Source organism: Barbus barbus (assembly GCF_936440315.1).
Source record: "Barbus barbus genome assembly, chromosome: 32".
Taxonomy (NCBI): domain Eukaryota; kingdom Metazoa; phylum Chordata; class Actinopteri; order Cypriniformes; family Cyprinidae; genus Barbus; species Barbus barbus.
In genome coordinates this window covers 15,603,247-15,624,324 of record NC_136760.1, presented here as the reverse complement: position 1 = coordinate 15,624,324, position 21,078 = coordinate 15,603,247, and the positions used below count along the sequence as shown (strand labels likewise).

At 36.6% G+C, this 21,078-nt stretch overlaps 2 protein-coding genes across 5 annotated transcripts in view; both read right to left on the bottom strand.

Moving 5' to 3' along the window:
- Nucleotides 1–10,276, bottom strand: part of LOC306852387 (ras-related protein Rab-18-B-like) — a 43,400-nt gene extending 33,124 nt beyond the window's left edge. The window contains exons 1-8 of one of the 3 annotated variants that reach the window (XM_079389145.1): nt 10,078–10,264; nt 9,779–9,834; nt 8,050–8,111; nt 7,660–7,732; nt 7,308–7,426; nt 6,933–6,999; nt 5,935–6,132; nt 4,342–5,695 (exon numbers count right to left, since the gene is read on the bottom strand). In XM_079389145.1, the coding sequence (XP_079245271.1) occupies nt 5,960–6,132; nt 6,933–6,999; nt 7,308–7,426; nt 7,660–7,732; nt 8,050–8,111; nt 9,779–9,834; nt 10,078–10,145 (618 nt within the window). In that variant the 5' untranslated portion in view covers nt 10,146–10,264 and the 3' untranslated portion in view covers nt 4,342–5,695; nt 5,935–5,959. Of the gene's footprint in view, nt 1–4,341; nt 6,133–6,932; nt 7,000–7,303; nt 7,427–7,659; nt 7,733–8,049; nt 8,112–9,778; nt 9,835–10,077 lie in introns of those variants that run through there. The other 2 variants (XM_079389146.1, XM_079389147.1) reach the window with 2 other exon arrangements.
- A 524-nt stretch (nt 10,277–10,800) lies between these two features.
- The window catches only part of LOC306852332 (actin filament-associated protein 1-like), a 49,789-nt gene continuing 39,511 nt past the window's right edge, over nt 10,801–21,078 (bottom strand). For both annotated transcript variants that reach the window (XM_079389068.1, XM_079389067.1), the window contains exons 9-17: nt 19,691–19,840; nt 17,817–18,028; nt 17,446–17,591; nt 15,549–15,666; nt 14,544–14,664; nt 13,881–14,045; nt 13,432–13,622; nt 13,143–13,307; nt 10,801–12,982 (exon numbers count right to left, since the gene is read on the bottom strand). In XM_079389068.1, coding sequence (XP_079245194.1) covers nt 12,956–12,982; nt 13,143–13,307; nt 13,432–13,622; nt 13,881–14,045; nt 14,544–14,664; nt 15,549–15,666; nt 17,446–17,591; nt 17,817–18,028; nt 19,691–19,840 — 1,295 coding nt within the window. In that variant the 3' untranslated portion in view covers nt 10,801–12,955. The remainder of the gene's footprint in view (nt 12,983–13,142; nt 13,308–13,431; nt 13,623–13,880; nt 14,046–14,543; nt 14,665–15,548; nt 15,667–17,445; nt 17,592–17,816; nt 18,029–19,690; nt 19,841–21,078) is intronic.

Here is a 21,078-nt window from a genome sequence, read left to right as displayed (position 1 = left end):
AACTATGTATTAATTGAATTGGGCAGCTCTCAGCAGCAGCCACAATGTAGGAAATAAACTCCTCAAAAGGTAAACCTGTATACCGTATCTACACTAAATCATGCATACAAGTATCCTAAATAACTTTTAAAGGGATCTTGAACTGCCTTTGTTTTTTTTTATTTTGTACGCACGGTTCGCTGAGGTCCACTTATATAGTTGTCAAGATTTTTACATCAAAGTATGTCCTAATTTAGAAATAATAGTCTATTTTCTGTCCTGTTTTGACCCCCCACATTGGAATGCTCTGTTTGCAGTGCTGGGGGGTAAGGCATTACAAGCAACGCGAGTTACGTAATAATATTTTTTTCCAAGTAACGCATTACTTTTTAATTTACAAGAAAATATCTGAGCTACTTTTTTCCCCATTTATTGACTGACAGTGCGCTGTGTGAACATGCTGTTACTGTAGTTCTAGACTAAACGTGAATGTGAGTGTCATCCCACTCGCAAAAAACAGATTTAGTATTCATCAAAATGAATTAAAACAGTGAATTGCAAACTCAGAATATTATTGCAAACCTTGTCTTTGGAGCATCTTTATTTTGCCTCTCTCGTTATTTACACTACAGGCGTGAATTGGTGGGCGGGGCTAAAGAGGCAGCGATGTAGAAGCAGGCATTGTTCTTCTTCCGCAGAGGTGGTGTTTAGCCACACTATTACATCATAGAGTGGTACAGCTGTCGTTTTGGCAGATTGGCTTCAATATAAGCTGTTTTTAGACTAATGAGAAAGTTAGAAACATTGAAACTTATAAGATGTTTTTACAATGACCAAGAGATCAGAGGAATTATGTTTTCTCAGTTCATGACCCCTTTCAGGCAGTGGTTCAAAACCTCTTTCACTTGATATTGTCCAACACAATATCAGAAGAATCCCTATACTAAATAAGATAATAATCCTCTGGTATTTCTGCTGTAATTATGATAGATTATAGTATTGGTTTTGTTAACAGAAACTGAGAGTGTTGATGTGACACCCTGAAAGTTTGATCACATGTATTTATAAGTATATATGTTGGATATGTATGTTTATTCCTTGTAATTGATTATATTAATGTATTTATGCATGCTATATCTATCTATCTTTGCTTATGATTTTCTTTATGATCGCTACAACTAACTTGTTAGATGAAATATCCTAGTGGACAGTTTGGGGGAGATGGTGCATGGTCCAGGGTTGCTATGGTAATGGTGAACTGCGAGAGAGGCTCAACTTTGAATAACAACTCAACTTTGTCCGTCTCATTATTTGTCAAATAGATTTAACTGCAGTACTGCCAACTGGACAGTGGGCGTGCTACATTGACATATTAAAATAATTAACCATGTGATTGTGAATACATTAAGAATATTATTTCAGTTTACTTTTTTGTTTGTTTGTTTAGCATTTGTATTGAGATTCTTCATAATATAATTAAACATTTTAAGTCATCCTATAGCCTCCTTGGAAGTTTGCTCAGGCCCCAAACTGATCTTTATTTACAGGGTGATTTTGACAGTGTGACAGTATGAATCTTCGATTTTTAGAATAAAAGTAGGAAAACTACCACTGGGGTATAAATAGATCATACAAAAATGAACAAATGAGATAATCTGAATTCATAAACATTAGCCACTAATTTACCAAAATGTAAACTAGATACAAATTGCTATGACATTTTGTTGGACACCCCCAGTTTTAGAACCAAGTTAGTGATATGCAGTGAGGGTACTGCTCCAGTGACATTTTTTTGCTTTTTTCAGATTGTGCAGGGTTGATATACGATATATAGATTTGTAATGCTGTTATTCGAATGTTTCAATATAGAGAGAGTGAAAGTTATTACAACCAACCAAAACTTATTAAAAGAACAATTTAGTGACTAAGTGAGACTTTGAGCTGCAATAATGGCATTAAAAGACCACAAAAAGCTTGCGAGCTGTTTCTGCCGTGTGACCAATATGAACTTCCAAGGTACATATCCAACTAGTCAGAAGAACTATTTATCTAGAAAGAATAAACTGTGGTTATTCTGACAGTTCCTGTATTTTAAACACTTGGAGGGAATGATTATGACAGTTGTAGAGGATTATTGAAAAATATTACGAGCATTACCACAGACATTTCTAATCAACTCGATACTTAACATAAATAGTTTCAGATCCAGATAGAGTCTTATTCTAGGTTAAAAAGGATTTGGAAATGGATGGCAGCCAAGCAAATTGCTTTTCAGACCAATGTCACGCTTAACCGAGGCTTCAACACTGGCCAAATATGCCATCAATAACTAGAGAATATGTGGTACAAAGAAACCCCGCATTTCACCCCCATTAAGATGCATTTACCGTAGAATTCTAATGAAAATGTTCCTTCGGTTTATACACAGCACGATGCGCTAAATGTGTCTCTAGTGTGAAATACAGATTCCGAAATCATCACTAAACCCTGACCCTTCGTGCACTTTCCACAAGCTATCCTCCGACCCACAACTGCTTTGGCTCCGTTCCCCCGGCCGATACGGCAAATCAATCAGACTGATAACGAGAGCAGGGTGTGTGAGCAGGCCAAATGCAGTGACGTTTGGGGAACTCGACCCCTTATGAAACCACCATTGCAGTCTCATGGAGGGACAGTGTGATGAGCCCACAGAGAGGCCGTCTGAGCACTGACCCATGCACGAGAGAGAGGGGGAAAAGAAAGAATAAAAGACGGTAGTTAATGAGACATGGGCTGATGGCCTATGCAGAAATGTACAGATATAAGCGCCTGGTTTGATGTAACGAGTGAAAGGAATCTGGAAAACAGAACTTAGAGATCTTCAACAGTCAATTATTACCATATCGCCACAAAACGCAACACAAATTCAAAAACAAACCCTGCTAGATATTACAAATGCACTGACAATGTTTCTTGATAATATAAAAATGCAGAAAGGCTGACTATCAATAATATCTGATTGCTGAGGCAGAGCAGTAAGTCAAAAAATGGAAAACTGAAGCACATTGTTAGCGATGTTGTTAATTTGTTGTTAATTAACCCAAACACATCCTTTATGAGATTAATCACATATTTACACATAAACATAATAAACATTCTACACAAAAGTTATGTGAATGTTGGTGCTCATAGCCTCGTAGGCAAGTGTGCCAACATACAGGCGTTCAGAGTTCAACTCCAGACTCGAGGACCCTTCCCGATCACTCCCCCTCTCTCTCCCGCTTCGTTTCCTGTCTGCTCTCCACTATCCTGCCATAATAAAGGCAAAAACTCCAAAAAATAACTTATTTTCACTGTTTAAAATTAGATGCCATTTTAGTCAGTCTAAATCTGACTAAAATTAATATATGATGAAAATATTTACAGGATATTTTTGTCGAAAAACAAGGGAAATTTAACACTGCCTCAGACCTCAGAAACTTGTAAAGATATTTTTGTATTAAGATAAAATTGAGTGCAGTATTTGAAGATTTAGAAATCCTTTTCATGAAATTCCAGATTTCTGCCTAAAATAAGCAGATAATGCAAACAAACAATAATTTGCTATAATTGAATTAAGGTACCTGAAGGAATACAGCATTAAAAACTCAACACAAGGACCTAAGAAAGCTGATTTATATCCTTACCCTGCAAAGACCAGAATGGCTGGTCACCCGCACGTTTAATTTTGGACACTGAGCCTCAGCATATTGGTCCAAACCAGGCCTTTAGCTACCCTAACCAGCAGAGTAATTAGGCCTCGGTATTATATTATGCAATTATAATATTGTGCCTGGAATATCCCTTCCTCATCCAAGGTGAAACTGGCAGGTGGGAGCATTTAGAGAAGATCTTCAGGGGAAATATAACGTACTGAATTACAGGACTAGTATGGGCAGCCAGTCATATAAGAACAATACAGTATAGACACCGCAAAGCGTCGATGATGTATGATCGACACATATATTCTTCAAATCATTTTGCACTTAATCCAAAAAGATCTTTCGGCTAGGCCTTCATTTGTCAGTTTGGAATTACGCACCTCCTGGTCAAAGGGCTCTGAAGACATATCCACACTGAAAAACCTGCAATCACTATGGTTACTGGACCTGCCTGTCTGTCCAAATGCAATAATTTGGATTCATCCACATCGGACGGGTGCAGAAACCATATGAAGATGCCATCTGAACACATGAATAAGCAAACACTTCAGTCACTACAGCATTCACGCAGAAATTTTACGGGAAACGGTGAAATCGCAGAGGCCTGGAGAGATACATTCCTGTGGTGGGTCATATTTAACAAGAACTCACTGCTGGAAAAAGTATGAGAGAAAGTGAAAGAGAGAGAGAAAACGGTATTCAAAGACAAAATATTGCAGCATTATAGTGTGAAACATCAACATTACAATGTATTTATGACCATCATCAGCAAATATTTACATACAGCAATGAATGTGCAATAACAGTATGCAATATTGCGTAAATGAGTTCTTGTGTATTCATTGGATTTACATTTTAACTTGCATACAAATAGAGAAATATGATTATGTAAGGAATCCACACCAAAATTAGTTAAAGTCCTCAGATCAATGGAAATATGGGATGATTTTGATATGCAGTGATTGGTCAAAACATAAACCATTACATATAACTGCCATAAAAAGCACAGAAGACATCACTGCATGCAACTGGAAACTATACGACACACTGATAATTGCCTAATATTTTGCATTTTCAAAACAAGTGAAAAGGAATGCATAAATGCGCAAAAATGAAAATACTCTGTGGGTCTATATACAAACCCAGCGTTTCCTTCCACATGTGCCACACACTTTCTGAAACTGCTGTAACTGAGGTTGGCTCTCAACAGGACTTTACCACCCAGTTTTTAAGCTACTAATACAAGACCAGACATCTGGGACCCCCTGGATGTTTCGCTAAAACAAACATAACAGACTAAATAGTCCAGATCGGATAGTGCAGATTAAACTAGGAGAATGGAAATATTCATTTGGCATCGCAGTTAAGTGTCATAGATTTTTTTGGCGAACCTTTATTATTTCTAAATTTGTTCTTTTATTCCATTTCTGTGTGAGAAAACCAGCCATCTATAGTCACACCCTAATGACTCACTCTAAGGATTTTTAAACATTTTTTCCTTTCTTTGAGATGGACAGAAATGTCAAGACAATAAGTGTCCATGAATCTGCAGGCAAAAATACTCCTATATTCAAAAGAAAGAAATTAACCTTTTCTCATTAATCTATTCCTTGCTATGCCAGATATTTTTACCCTCGTTTATAAGCACAGCAGAGACTTGTTGTGCCAATCTGTTTGATATATAAACTTTTCAAAAACATTTTTATGTGGGCGGTCCAGGTCAATAAAAGTAGTAAAACACAAATCCAAAATCCTTGGTAACTCTATTATTCTGTAGAGAGAGACGTAGAGAAACAGAGACGGAACTGATAGAACTGAATTGAAGACAGATATATGTAGCGAGAGAGAGGAAAGAGAGTTAACAAGTGATCGACAGTAGGATAAGTGGGATCCAAAGATGGACCGATAAAGAAAGAACGGAGTTCTGCACGTTGTAGACATCAAGCGAAGGCATGTTGATGGAAATCTGTGTTCTACTGAGGTCTCATTCCAGCAGTTTGAAAGGTCGAGTTAAACTGATGAGTGTTTACCTCTCCCTAAATAAGAAACACAGGCACTGGGACAAAACAAAGTAAAACACTACGAGAAATATACAAACTGAGAAGCAAACTGATCTGAGGTATAATAGAGTAATCAAGGTTTTCTTATCCCCCTCCTGAATACAAATGATGAGCGTGCCTTCTTAAAATTAATTTCATCACTAAAATAATGTAGTAAAGGTCCCCTCCAAGGCTTATCTAGTTTTCTATCTAGTATTTCTATCTAGTAATCTAACCTGCACTGTTTAAACAGCAGTTGTGTTAGAGAAGTGAGCAATATGCTCCACAGCTTCCTTGACCGGTTTCAGAGAGTTCAGACAGGGCAACTCCTCTTGTCTTGTGCACGCTCTCCCACAAGCCTGGAGTCTGCAGGATTTTCTCCACCAGCTCCTCAAATGCACATTGAACACCATCTCTCGTCTTAGCACTGGCCTCTGCATGAAAAAGAGAAATGTATTTCAAATAGAAATCTGTTGTACCATTATATACACCTTTACTATCACATTAATGCAGCCTTGCTGAATAATTTCTTTCAAAACAAATACAAAACCAAAAAAGAATTGTAAGAATAGTGTGCTACAAAAACATAAGAAACACTTCGCCTTTAATATTAAAAGTCAGGAGAAAGTAGACGCGAACAGGAAACATTACATCTGAAAAAAATCCCGCATTGGCTTCAAGCACACGGGCCGCAGCCATGGTGTCCATCTGCAGATTTCATTTGGTGTGAGGGCTTCACGGCCAATTCAGACAGATTGCTGCTTACATACCCACTCATGAGGCGTGTCACATGCCTTACAAACCAAACCCACAGCGCAAAGGAATGCAGGACATCACCCACAAATACATACACAGAGCTGTTACAATTACACAAGCTCAAATGAGAAATAAATCAGAACCATTGTAAAGTCTGACTTGAATTAACTGTCATGATAAATGAATGCTCAACTTTTACAAATAATTAATCTCTCAATTAAATAGCATAATCTTTGTTTTTTAGCAAATGGGCCCAAGTGAATAGTAGCATGTGAGTATTACGGCAGTTGAATAAACTAGCTTACGTCAAAAGTCTGATTTTTCCATGTGTGAAGAAGATGAGTCTTGAAATAAAATATGGGAAATAAAACCAAAGTAAAATGTCTATGTATTCCTATTTAAAGCTTGTGTATTAGTGAATAATGAGGGCTCACGAAATTCATCACAGGATGAAGGGAACATCTTAGTGACTACTCACCTATGAAAAGCATGGAATGTTTTCTAGCGAACTTCAGACCCTCTTCGCGCTCTAGCTCACGGTCTTCCTACACAAACAGAGAAAAACAGCTCAGAATCAGACATTGTTTCCATTTAGAGTTACGAATACAGAACCAGTTTTCTATGTCTACATCAGCATTATGTATTTAGCAATCCAGAATGACTACTATTTTTGTAGATAAGTATAGAGCAGTGTAGAGATGAAGAGCATATCTGTCAATAATGTCAGGCTTTGGAAATTGGGTCCAGGCAGGTGTTTTAACCTGCCTGGAAACATACGACAAAGAGTGCAAAGACTCTGCTGGACTTGTACAGCTTAAAAAAAAAAACATTAAGCACATTAAATGTAACTTGCCTTATCGATTTTGTTTCCCACCAGCATTTTGACAAGATCATTTCTTGTACAGTATGTATCCAGCTCATTCAACCAGTGATCCAGCTTAGCAAATGTCTCTCGCCTAGTCACATCATACACTAAAAAGACATTTAAAAACAACATTTTAAATTAGATGATAAACAATTAGACTTATCAAATTAGCCTAAATCAGACAAATATAACTATAAATATAACATTTGGTGTTTCATACACTATTCCAGTGTATCAGTGTATGTTCATGCTAGATACATAAACACTATTCTAAAGCGGTACAGCTTTTTCATGTTTTTTTAATAGTATAGTAGTGAAAAAACTGTTTATGCTTGCTTACCCAGAATGACACCCTGAGCTCCTCTGTAGTAACTGGGGGTTAAAGTTCGAAAACGTTCCTGGCCTGCTGTGTCCTGTAAACACGAGACAAAATTAAGGGAAATACTGCTAAATAACATGTAACAATGGATATGTTTAATTATAAAGACGTTACAAAAGAGCTGCCTGCCTTCAGGAAAAAAGCAAGGAACAACACTGTCATCTTGTGTAATATTAGGGAAACACAGTCAAAGTATTTTAAAGACTAATTTATATCCGTCTCGTACAGTAATGTCTAAACTCAGATATGATTTCCCTGGAAACTAAATAATAAATAGTTAACCTTCGCAAAGCATAAATCTGTGCCGCTCTAAAGTCTAAATGTAGGGATAAAATATGATTGACTGCTCACCCAGATTGCTAGCTTTGCTTTGTTTCCATCCACAGCCAGGGTTTTCACCTTGAAATCTACACCTTAATTGAAATAAATGATGGGTTTAGTACATTTTTAAATAATAACTAAAAAGAATAGAGAAGGCTTGTTTTAGAGGGTCAAGTGTAGATGGAAGAGTTTTATATACAGCAAGTTATAAATGTACTGTAACCAACCCCTAGCCTTAACTAAAAAAAAAACATTCTGCACTTTAACAACATTAAACAACACCTTTATTTACAATTTTTACAAATGAGGACATCCTCAAAAGAACTGGGACTGGGAGGTTTTGTTAGGTTTACACTGGGTACAAATATGGTTTTACCCAAAAAAAATGGTTTTAACATACAAACACTAGCAAATGTAAATAATCAGGTGAAATATTCAAAAAGATTCACAAGCATATATAGAAATACGGTCTAGATGTTTTATGAGGATTATGATAAAACCATTCATATATAGCGAGACAGATTTAATTTTTGATGGACCCAGATATTTGTCAGGCAACAAGCCCAGAGCGACTAAAGTTAGAAAGACCAGAATTTATAACTGAATGGAGAATTGTGGGTTTATTACGTACAGATAAAAAGAAAATAGGACGACTCAACCACCTGTCTGATCACTCAGCAAAGCCACATCAATTACAAACATAAGTGATTTACATTCATAAAAGAAAAATGAAAGTATGTGTAAAGATGACAGGGGAATAAATCTCTCAGCACTCTGTGAATGAAAGATCAGGAGGCATGAAGTACTCCTGAATTTCAACACAGGACTGACAGATTTACCAGAGGAAGCCAAAGAAGGAGATCTGAACTTGTTTGGTTTGGACTGGGGGGCTTTGAAAAGAAAACGGCGGTCACATCAACACATGTCAACCTAAATGTCAAAGTAACGGTCATTGCTTTGAAGAACCAATGAACTTCCACAACATACAGTATAAGGTAAGGTAACAATTATTTTTAAGGACCGGCTCTCACTATTAACTAGTTGCTTATTACTAACACATCGGCTGTTTATTCGTATATATAAAACACATATTAATGCCTTCATCTGCATGACCATATTTTAGATCCCTTAATCCTACCCCATTCCTAAACTTAACTACTTTACAAACTATTAATAAGCAGCTAATTTAATAGTGAGAATTGGTCCCCAGACTAAAAGTGTGACCAGATTATACATTGATCTCCACTGTAAAGACATTAGTGAAGAAGTGCAGCTGTTAAACAGGATCTGACATGGATAAATATACTTTTCAAAATTTAAAATTTCACTTATAGGTCCAGAATTTCAACAATGCAAGTAAAGCTGTTTTTCCAAGTAAGACCAGCACCAGAGAAGCATGTGTGGTTTACGTCAATGTGTCCTGTGATGGTTAGGTTTCTGTTTTCATTACATAATAAAGGCACATAATTAAACAAACTTAAAAACCAAGAAACTTCTCATGCTTACACAACAAGTAATCTGTGACCTGTAAACAATTTATAACCCATATAAAGAACAAGATGGCAATCAAAGCCTGTTAATCAATATATAATACTGTATTTTGTAATATATAAGCCTGTTTTTGACATGTCAGTTTTCAGAAATTCAAAAAACAATGTGACTGTCTGCTTTAGCTACAAAGGATGAAAACACTGCTGTGTTTATATATTTTGGACCTCTACTAACATTACCTTAGTCATACATGATTTTACAGACTTACCAATTGTTGCACCGATTTCTGGATCAAATCTATCATCTGTAAATCTCAAAAGAAAACTAAGAAAGAGAAGAAGGGAAAGAAAGGTGAATCAGACTTTCCGTCTTACTAGCAAATTATGACACATAAACAAACACAAAATAACAAATTTGTTATAATTTGAGAATACTGAATTGACAAACATTCAGTGGTTCCTATATAAAGCGAGGTCAGGTTGCTTTAATATAAGCAGCTGTGTTGTTGTTGTTTTTGTTGTTCCATCAGAAGACATCTGTAAACTTCAAGTATCTTAAATCTCATACCTGGATTTGCCCACTCCACTTTCTCCGATGATCAGTATTTTCAGAGTGGTCAAAATATCCTCGTTCATGTTTTCCGAAAGATGCCACTATGAGCAAAAATACTGTGGATAGGAATAAAAATACAGAAAATGGAAAAGCAAAACTATTATCCGAGGGCCAAACGTTTCTCTCTTCTTCGGTAAAATCTATCGATGGCGGTAAACGTCTGAAAAACACTACTCTGCCATCTAGCGGAGGTTTATAATAATCGTTGTATTGTATTATTGTTTTTCTTTATGCTAGAAATGCTATTTCCAAAAATAGAAATCATTCTAATACATCTCAATACAATACATTTTAAAATCTTTATTTAAAAACAACTCTGATTAGTCCATCCTGACTAGCGATGAGAAAAGTAACAGATACCACGCGACAAAGTGAGAAATCCGAATAATCTGATTGTTTTATCTTCGTACGCACGAGGTCGCCAGTGTTCTGTCATTGAACTTAATATATGTTACTAGCCGGATTTAAAGGGAACGTTCCATCTTTTTAAGTCTTTGGTTAGATTAAAATCTGAACCAAATTCAGGCCCTGTTAATTTTTAGTGTGTAATACAATAGTAAACTGCTGGAGTGAGTCATTGTGATTGTATATCATTATAGCCTCAAAAGAAATGTTGCCAGTTATGGTCTATAGCGAATTGTCATAATACACAAATTGGTACACACAAGCAATTTTTTTAAGCACTTTATTTTTATGTAGTCCTTTTGTTGCCAAGTTGACAACAGTCATCAGCAAAATAAAACAGCAATATCCATAAGGTGCAAAACAAACAACCCTCAAAGCAAAATGACATTTAAAGCAAAGTTTTTCACATTCCACATTCCTTTACTTTTGCAAAGCTGACTCAATCTAAAGGTTTTATCTTACATTGTCAAATCAGTAAATCACTTCGACTACAGAATAAGCAGCTGTGCAGAAAGACTGAAGCATCTCGTCTACTTTGAGCTGAAGACAAAGGTGACTTAATGTTGTCCTGTACAAATATACTGATACCAAACATGGATCCAGTGCAGACTTTTACAAAATGACTGGACAAAAAAAAAGCTCTGACCCAGCTCTGACCCTGCGTGTAGCGTAGCTTGAAAATGTGTAGCTTCAAATCACAAGCCAAACTTCACTGCTCAATAAACAAAGAGTTATAAATATGTCTTGAACATTAATACAAAAGTGTGTCTAAATTAAGCACCAAGACTCCATAATCTGGCTGAATTAGGAGTGAACAGTTTAAGCATTGGTTAAAAGCACCATTTTCAGTACATCAGGTGGCTGGACTTTGAGTGGTCAAAACAAAGCAGATTACAGTCTGAACTCTTCTTTTGTTTGCAAACGGATTACTTACAAGCTCTTACACCTGCACATGCACAGCTGAAGACTGCAAACTATAATGAACTTCACATATGCACGCTGTGTTATTTGTGTTAGCATACAGTACATGTATAACTGTCAGTGTATGATGCATTGCAGTGTTCTGGTGTTTCAGCTGTTTCAGTGCAGTGGCTGGAGTGTGTTCGGCGGAGGGGAAGTGTAGCAGTACTTTCAGGCACAGTTTCCAGAGCAGTCAGCCAGGAGAGGACCACACCCTGGCCTGAGCTGCTCTGTTCCCCATGGGCTGCTCTCACCATAGCCAAAAGTTTGGCCAGACCACTGGATTGAAAATAATGGGCCAGACATCGAGGAGGAGGAGGAGAGGCTGGTAAAATACTTTCATACAGATTACACTTTTCTGTAAAGAGCAAGCTTTGAATGATCACATTCTGTAATTTACATTTATCTTAAGACGTACTGTATATCCCAAAGCTGCTCTCTACAACTAGTGTGAAGCCCGATGAAAGGCATAACTAAATATCAACAGACAAACACAGAGTGGCTTATATTTATTTAAACATTTACAAATAAATACTTGGAGATTTTGTCTTCCATTAATGGCTTCTTGTTGAAGATAGAAACAGACTTTTATAGACTTTTAAGTGATTACCGACTGAGACCAGTGAGTTTAGCGCACAATATATTTAGTGGACCATAATCTGAGATGTTCTGTGTTCATGATAACATAAAATCATATTAAAATTATATTTCGTCTAATGTTACACTACCATTCAAAAGTTTGGGGTCTCTTATGCTCACCAAAGCTGCATTTATTTGATTAGAAACAAAGAAAAACACTGTGAAATATTAGTACAATTTAAAATAACTGCTTTCTGTTTTAATATATTTTAATTCCAGTAATGGCAAAGCTGAATATTCTGCAGCCGTTTCTCCAGTCTTCAGTGTCTCATGATCCTTCAGGAATCATTGTGTTATGCTGATTTGACACTCAAGAAACATCTGTTGTTATTATTATAAATGTTGAAAACAGTTGTGCTGCTGAATATTTTTGTGGATCCATGCTACATTTTTTCAGGATTCCTTGATAAACAAAGTTTAAAAGAACAGCATTAATTTAAAATATTGTTTTTATCTTTGCTATCACTTTAGATCAATTTCATGCATCCTGGCTGAATAAAAGTATAAATTCCTTAAAAAAAATTATACTGACCCCAAAATATTGAACTGTAGTGTATATAAATTTGGTTTTGTGGCATTACCGTTGGCCTCTATATGACAAATTGCTTGAGTTTTTCCTCATTTGTAAGTTGCTTTATAGTCAGATCATGATCCAAGGATAGTGCTATAATGATAAACAGCACTGGGCATCGGACTCAGTCAAGGTCTTCCAGAATTAATTCTGGAAAAGTTTGTCTATGGTTCAGTCAATTCAATTTCAACATCACTCATATATGGACAAAATTAAATAAATAGATACAGTGAAAATGAAAAGTTGGTGGAAAAGAACTTATGTGCCAGACTTCATCTCCCATTCCTGCAAAAAAAGAGAACAGAATGAACTCACAGAGGTAAAATATGCACTGTCAACATCTTAAAGTAAATGCAACTTTAGGATTATGCTTTTCCATAAGACATGTTAACTGCGATTTAATATCTAGTGTGATGAAGAAAATAAGTGCTATGTGGTTACTGACCTTGGCTTTCCTGAGGACGTGTCCTCGCACAGATGAGGCTTTCTGTTGTGTCTGACGCCGCAGCAGAGATGCGCTGTTGACTGGTAGAGAGCAGGTCTCAGTGTCACTGGTGTCACAGCTGGAAATGGGCGAGTTGTCCACCGTTCGCCTCATTAGCACTGGAGACTAAAAACAAACGAGACACATTTTGATACCTGCTTTGCTTTTATCACTAAAAATGAAAGTGACAACCCTACAGTTAGTATTACATCATGTCTATGTTAGAGAAATTGTTGCTTTTTTTCCAGACCTGTGGGCTGGAGCTGCCCGTTTTGGGTTCAATGGTCAGGCCCAGGGTGACACCTCCATTCAAGGCTTTCTTCAGACTCTCCTTCACCTCTGTCAGCTCCAGTTCCAGATTGACTCGTTCTTCCTCTTTTAGTTTGCATTCATCCTCCACTTTCTTAAGTCTCTCTGTCAAAGTTGCCTGGGAGCGCTTACCTGGATGAAATAAACACCGGGAGAGGTTATAACTGTCATTTTTCAGGATCCTTTAATGAATAGAAAATAATTTTTTTGAAATAGAAAACTTTAGAGATGTTATAAATGTCCTGTCACAATTTGATCTTTTTGATCCAATTTGATCAATTTATCCTTGCTTAATGTAAGTATTTATTACCTCAAACCTTTGAATGCTAGTGTAGAGATTTTTTTTTTTGCTATCTTGAACACTCTTGTTTGTCATTGACACATCCTCACCTGTGTTGTTCTCTATAGCAGTGCGGAGGTCCTTCCGGTCTTTTTTCAGCTGGGTCAGGCGGTTTCGAATTTCCTGCTTCCTCTTCATCAGCTCCTCCTCTTTCGCTTGGAGTTTCTTGGCATCTGCCTCCACTCTGTTTTTCCCGTACTTATACTGGTCCACACCTGTGAAGGTTAATGATGCATTATAATCAAAGTAAACCATCGTCAGAAAATCTTTCCATTTATAATTTTTGGATTCAGTCTTTTCATCGCATTAAAGGTCTTTGAGACCACAAACGCAGACTAAAAGGCAGACAGAATATACAGTATATCACATCCAAATATTTGCGAGTCCACGTAAATGGCTACTGGATGGTTAGGATGTCTGTGACTGACTGACTGCCCGTCTGAAACAGAATTTGGGGTGATTAAGTTTACAAAGGAGCATGTCAACAGATCCACTGCTGTCTAACAGCACTGCAATTTCCACATACCGGCATTCTCCACAAATCTGTGTGGCTTCTTTTTCCTTGAAAGAAATTAGTGGTGTAATAGCTAGGATAATGGATGCAGACTTAATGTCTGCTTAGTTTAGTTTCAGCCGTATGTCCACTTTTAAAAAAAAATTTAAGACTCATTTTGAGATTATCAGATGTGCTTTTATATGTTACAATCTCTTACTAGAGTTGTTGCGTTTCACTGGAACAGTGCTGCTGATTCCATTGGCCTTTTTGGGCTGGTTCTTGTCCAACTTCTGCTTTGCAGCGAACCCATTGGTGATCAAGCCTTTCTTTCCCTTGAGCTGATTGAATGAAAGAAACGTAGAAAAAAAGGTGAAACTGATATGTGGGGTACTAACAAACATCTGATATTTAAAGACTTTGATTTCGCTGTTAACACCTGTTACATTTTAAGGGTGTGATTTGTGATTTAGTTCTAAGATTACCACTTAATACAAATAATTTCACATAGGTTAGATCTGCAAACCACATCTACCAAACCACACATGTTGCTTGAGGGGACATTTTCTTTTAGTTATACTATAGCTGGCTGCAACCCTTTTTTCAATCCTTGGCCTATAAAATGTATCCTAGAGTGAACTAAGGCTTCAGTAAATCCATTCAAGGCCATGACCACACAGACATGGATATTATATAGATCAAAAGCATTCATTTCTGGAGCTGGGTGGTCCACAATACATGCACTATGCTGCGCGATTATTTCCATTCTGTGTTTGTTAATGTTAACTGAAAATACAAATCTGATACAGATATCCATTGTTTGCGATATACTGTGTTAGCCTTGGTTAGTCACCTGGTTAGTGTTAGTATTAGCAGCTGAGGGAGAGGAGGAAGAGGAAAGAGATTTGGTGGCGAGTGGTGTGTTGTAATGCCCCGCGGAAGATGACTGCGAGCGGATGGATTTGGGAGTGTAGCGGGCTGCTAGTTTGGGGGAGGGCATGTTTTCATAAAGATCTGTATTCTCATAATGAGACTCTTCTTTCCAACGACGGTCCCCTGAAGCTGGGGAGGAGTAGTGCGCATCTGGTACCTTCCGTATCGCAAGCGTGCAAGCAAGAGAAGAGCCATTAGGAAAGAAAAAGTGGATCAGGAATAGAGAGGATTTAGGCAGGATCAGAAAAGAAGGTGAGAATTTTATGGGTTTAAAGTTTATTAATTTGCTTACCGATCCATTGATGCAGGGCACGTCATCATAATGCAGAGCGAGCCCTGTGGGACAGGCGTAACCATTGACCGGGTTATCAAGGTATGGGTTTGGAGAAACTGCGCGCTTACTGGTGAAACTGTGAACACATACATAAATTCATTACTACGTATACAAATGTCACACAAAGAACTTAAACTCAGTAGTGTTGGGAAAGATACTTCAAAACTGTAGGTTTACAAGCTACTCATGAGCACTTTAACTACAGTCAAGTATAAACGAGAGTATAGTTCCTAGCCATATCGGTCTAGAAAATCCCGGCTTTTCATTTTCCGTCGGTCTTAGTACACGATGTAACTACAGGAGAGTCAAGCTTTAAATAGGACAAATATCGAAACTCTTTGGTCATTTTTGAGCGCGATGCTAATGGTCTAATCGATTCAATGATCTATGCTAAGCTAAGCTAAAAGTGCTACCGCCAGACCCAGAGATCGGCTGAATGGATTCAAAAACGGTAAAACTCAACTGTTTAACTCTAGGGGAGTTGGAAAATGAGCCTATTTCCAAAAAAAACTGTGTTCCTTTAATATGTTTGTGGAAACTGATACAATTTTTTATTTTTCTCACTGTTTATTAATATAAAGTTTTTTTTTTTTTAAAGGAATAGCATTTATTTGAAACAGAAATATCTTGTAGCATTAGAAATGTCTTTACTGTAACTTTTGATCAATTAAATGCATCCTTGCGGAATAAAAGTATACATTTCTTGAAAAAAATCTTACTGACCTCTAACTTTTCAATAGTACTATACAAATATATGAAATCATTAGTACATTTATTTAAAAAATAAATATATAACAAAAAAAGAAAGAAAAAGTAGTGAGTACAAAATGTATAATTTAATGACAGATAAAAACAATGAGAATTTTTTTGAATAACCTCAATTACAAATACAAGTTACAGATGAATACATATAATTAATCTAATATAACTAATACAACTATAGTAATGTTTTCTTTTTATTTATTATATAATTGAAAAAAACTTTTTTTTCAATTATATAATATAATTGAAAACAGGAAACTGCTACGTGTACTGCGTTAGGCTAACTGAGACTTGTTATAGCACTTGCCATTGCTCTTTTGTTGATTTTGATTGCTTCCGTTGTCCTCATTTGTAAGTCGCTTTGGAAAAAAGTGTCTGCTGTATGACTAAATGTAAATGTAATATAATATATAACATTGTTTTATATTAAATTAATTTTTTAAATATTTAATATTTTTATTTTTGTGCATTAAATATACTGTTGAACAGCAGTGTTATGTTAAACATATATTTTTAAATATTTCTGAAGATGCAAATGCAGGGCAGGAAACTTTTGCCCAACGATACAATTTATTCAGTTGTTAATCAGTTCTTTATGAACTGGTTTATTTGCATGAACACAAATGAACCAGTTCGGTAAAATGAATCAGACAACATACTACAATGCTACATACTGTGTAAGTGTTCAAGAGAGCTTTATTAAAGCTGAAATGGCTGTAAAGCTATGTGTGCAATACAGTTTTGAAAAAAAATACTACTATACCCATATGTGTTGAAAAATATAAGTTATTAAGGAAAAAAGTGGTAACATTTTATTATAAGGACCAGTTCTCACGATTAACCACTTGCTTATTAGCATGCCTATTACCATCATATTGGCTGTTTATTAGTGCTTATAAAGCATATATTAATGCCTTATTCTGCACGATCATATTTTAGACCCCTTAATCCAACCTAAACTTAACAATTACCTCACTAACTATTAATAAGCAGCAAATAAGGAGGCTGGTCAGGGAAATCTATGTGTTCCCTATAGTGTTACCGAAAAAGTGGCATGCTAATAAAACATTTTTTAGCAGTACTGGGTTCTCACCAAAATGACTGCTTGGCCAGCTGAATGACATTAGCAGTGGTTTCGACGTCAATGTAATCGTAGTGCAGTGCAGCAGGATCTGTTGTGGAGCCCGTTTCGGCCAGCAAGACCCCCAGCCACCTTCCCAAACTCTCAGAGGAGGAGGCCTGACGGGAAAAAGGGTGAGGAAAGATGCAATAAATGAGTGTCAGTGGAATATGAGACAAATAAAGCACTAATCTATGCAATCTCTGCGAATCCACTCTACACATGATACAGCAGTGACATCATTACGAAAGCAAGCCAACCAAACCATCCATCTAATCCCTGCCCTGAGGTCCTGTCTCAGACACATTAATTGCCCCGCAAGAGCTGAGGGACTTGGCACGTACCTCCAGAACAGCCACCTCCTGTCCGTTGCGAAGCAGACGGAAGGCAAAGGGATGTTTGGAGTCCAGCCCTGGAATGACCTCACACCCCCGCAGCGGCAGAGAGGCCATGTGTGTCTTCAGATCTGCCCGGTCCTTGTGCAGCAACAGCTGGTTGTCTTTTAGCTGGCACCAGCGCTCTCTCCAGCGGTTATTGGACAGCACGTTCAGATAGCCTGTTAATGTAGGATTGGGCCGAGAGATTTATAGTACAGCCAACAGACAGAACCACACACAAGCAGAAAACGTGTCAAAGTGTTGCTGATAGGGTTGGGGGAAGAATCATTTAAAAATTTTGCCAATCATTTATATTTTTTTCATGTTAATATTTTGAAAAAATTTATATTTAAATATTTTTACAAATTTAATTTATTCCTGTGATAGAAAAGCTAATTTTTCAGCAGCCATTACTCCAGTCTTCAGTGTCACATGATCCTTCAGAAATCATTCTATGATGATGATTTGGTGTTCAAGGAACATTTCTTATTATTTTCTATGTTGAAAACGGTTTAAAACTGCTGAAGATGATGAACAGAAAATTCAAAAGAACAGCATATATTTGAAATAGAAAAACAGTAGTATTAAACAGTAGTGTATTTACGCAAAGCACAATGGAGATAAAACCAATTGAAATACATCACAGTTAAATAAAAAAGAACTATACAGATAAACAGAAAGAATAACAATATCATAATACTGTTAGCCCATATTGATGCAGTATCGTATGTGACCCTGGACCACAAAACCAGTCATAAGTAGCATGGGTATATTTGTAGCAATAGCCAACAATACATTGTGTGGGTCAAAATTATCGATTTTTGTTTTATGCCAAAATTCATTAGGATATTAAGTAAAGATCATGTTCCACGAAGTTATTTTGTAAATTTCCTACCATAAATATATTAAAACTTAATTTTAGATTAGTAATATGCATTGCTAAGAACTTCATTTGGACAACTTTAAATGCGATTTTCTCAATATTTTAATTTTTTTTTTTGCCCCCTCAGATTCCAGATTTTCAAATATTTTTATCTCTGTCAAATATTGTCCTGTCTTAACAAACCATACATCAATGGAAAGCTTATTTATTCAGCTTTCCATGGTCCAGGGTCACATATTGTCTGGGCCTTGCTTTTGCTACTTTGTTCATTAAATAGACATTGCATTATCTAACTAAAGCGATTACCTGAATTTTTAGGACTGACAATATTATATATTATATATATATTATATATATAAAATATTAACAAAACCACAGCCAGCAAATTGAATGCTTCATTAACATGATTCACAGGCTGTCAATCACTAATGTTAGGAGTATCAACCTCTCTCAGGTGATGACAATGGCAAAAATCTAGGTATTATATGGTTGAAGAGCAAGACAATCCTTTGTTTGGGAAATGCATCCAAAAAACCTAGATGGAAAAAACTAGACAGAGTTTTGGCTGCATATCTGAGAGGATGAAACAATGGCAGCTGCCCAAAACAGATAAAACTAAATACTGAAATATGCAATAAAAAAGCCTTGATATTTACAACCTTTATTTGTCACTATAGATATTACAGATATTATTTAGTGACTGACTTCAGTTACCTGTTCATACCGGCATTATTCTACCTGTTCATGTATGTATAGGACAATGTAAAATCAATACTTTTATTCAGCAAGGATGACATTTATTTTTTATAAACTGGAACACTATTTCACAGTATTAGTGTTTTTACTGATTATTTTTGATCAAATAAATGCAGACTTTATAAGCATAAGAAATGAAAACCTTACCAACCCCAAGCATTTGAATGGTAATGTATATCAAAATGGTATTGCAACCGCTCACCACACGTTGGGACATCCTCCTCTGCCGATGAGGTCTGTTCATCTGTAGATGGCTTTTTCTTGCCCAGGCTTATGATTTTAGTGATTTTCTTTCCAGTCACACGTCCCACGGTGCCTTTCTGCTCTGATTTAGAGTTCTTCTTGCCCTTGGCTGCAAAAAAACGGCAAATTAGTGTCAGAATGTGAAATATATGTATGGAATTTTATAAAGTAATATATTACACAGATATGCTAGTTATCTAGAAACCCGTTGGTGTGGCAACAATAACAAGGGGTGGGTTTGGAAAATATTCTGTTTGTGGGGTGGATTTGGTGGGAAAAGACTGAATTATGGAAAATGACAAACGGCAATCTGTTGACTTTAAAATGTTAGTAATTTAGGCCAGAGAGTAAGAGGCTGAACTGACAATGACAGGACACGTCTTCAGACTTTTAATCCAAATCCTAAACAGTGCGTGAAACCAACTTCGTTCTTCTCCACGTTTTTCAGATACTTTTATCTGAGGAGTGTGGTCTGTGGTTAATGGTATTGTAAGAAACAAAAGATCTAGAAAAAACAAACTTAAACATTGAAAGTAAAAGGACACACTGTGGAAAACTGTTCAGGTCACATCCTATTCCAAAACAATGGTGGACAATGTGAGCAAACTAGCAGTTTGGGATCTGGACTGGGTTAAAATGTGTAAGACACTACAGCACAACAAATTACAGGCTTTTCCCCTTCTCAAAAGGCTTACTACAAAAGCAGCTTATAAGGACATAGAAAACATATAAAGATACAGTGAAACACTTGCTCTTCTCGCCTGACTTGGTCCAAGCTCAACTGCAGAAGATTACATTTTAGTTGGCAACTCCTTTAATTAAAGCGAAGCCCATCTGAACCCAGAGTCCTCTAAAGTTTCTCTGTCTCGGCACAGCAGCCTCAGGCATGAGGCAAAACCCAGAGCCACAGATGCAAAAACCATTGGCCCTTAAAGGACCTATACAGACATAGTTCTTCATTTTATCATGAGGGAAAATTCTGCGATCAGGCTAATAGGATTTCACAGCGTCTCAGCACTTACGACAGCTGGAAAGAATATGACGAATCTGATTAATCTGCACGGTTCTTTTAAATTTGTCTTCCATCTTTCATTAAAGAAGTGCAGTATATGGCTGCTGGTGTGGTGTAAGGATATCTAAGGTGCAATCAGACAGACACAGAAGAGATCAGATAGAAATAGTTAATGTTTCTACTGCCAAGAAATGCTTCCCTAAATTTTTTGTTTCTCAATACCTTTCCATAACCTTACACTTTTACAGGAATTATTATAAGACATCAGCCTTTGTTTATCTGTAGGTTTATCAGAGGTCAGCTGCCGTAACTCATGTGAAAACAGCACAGCAGTT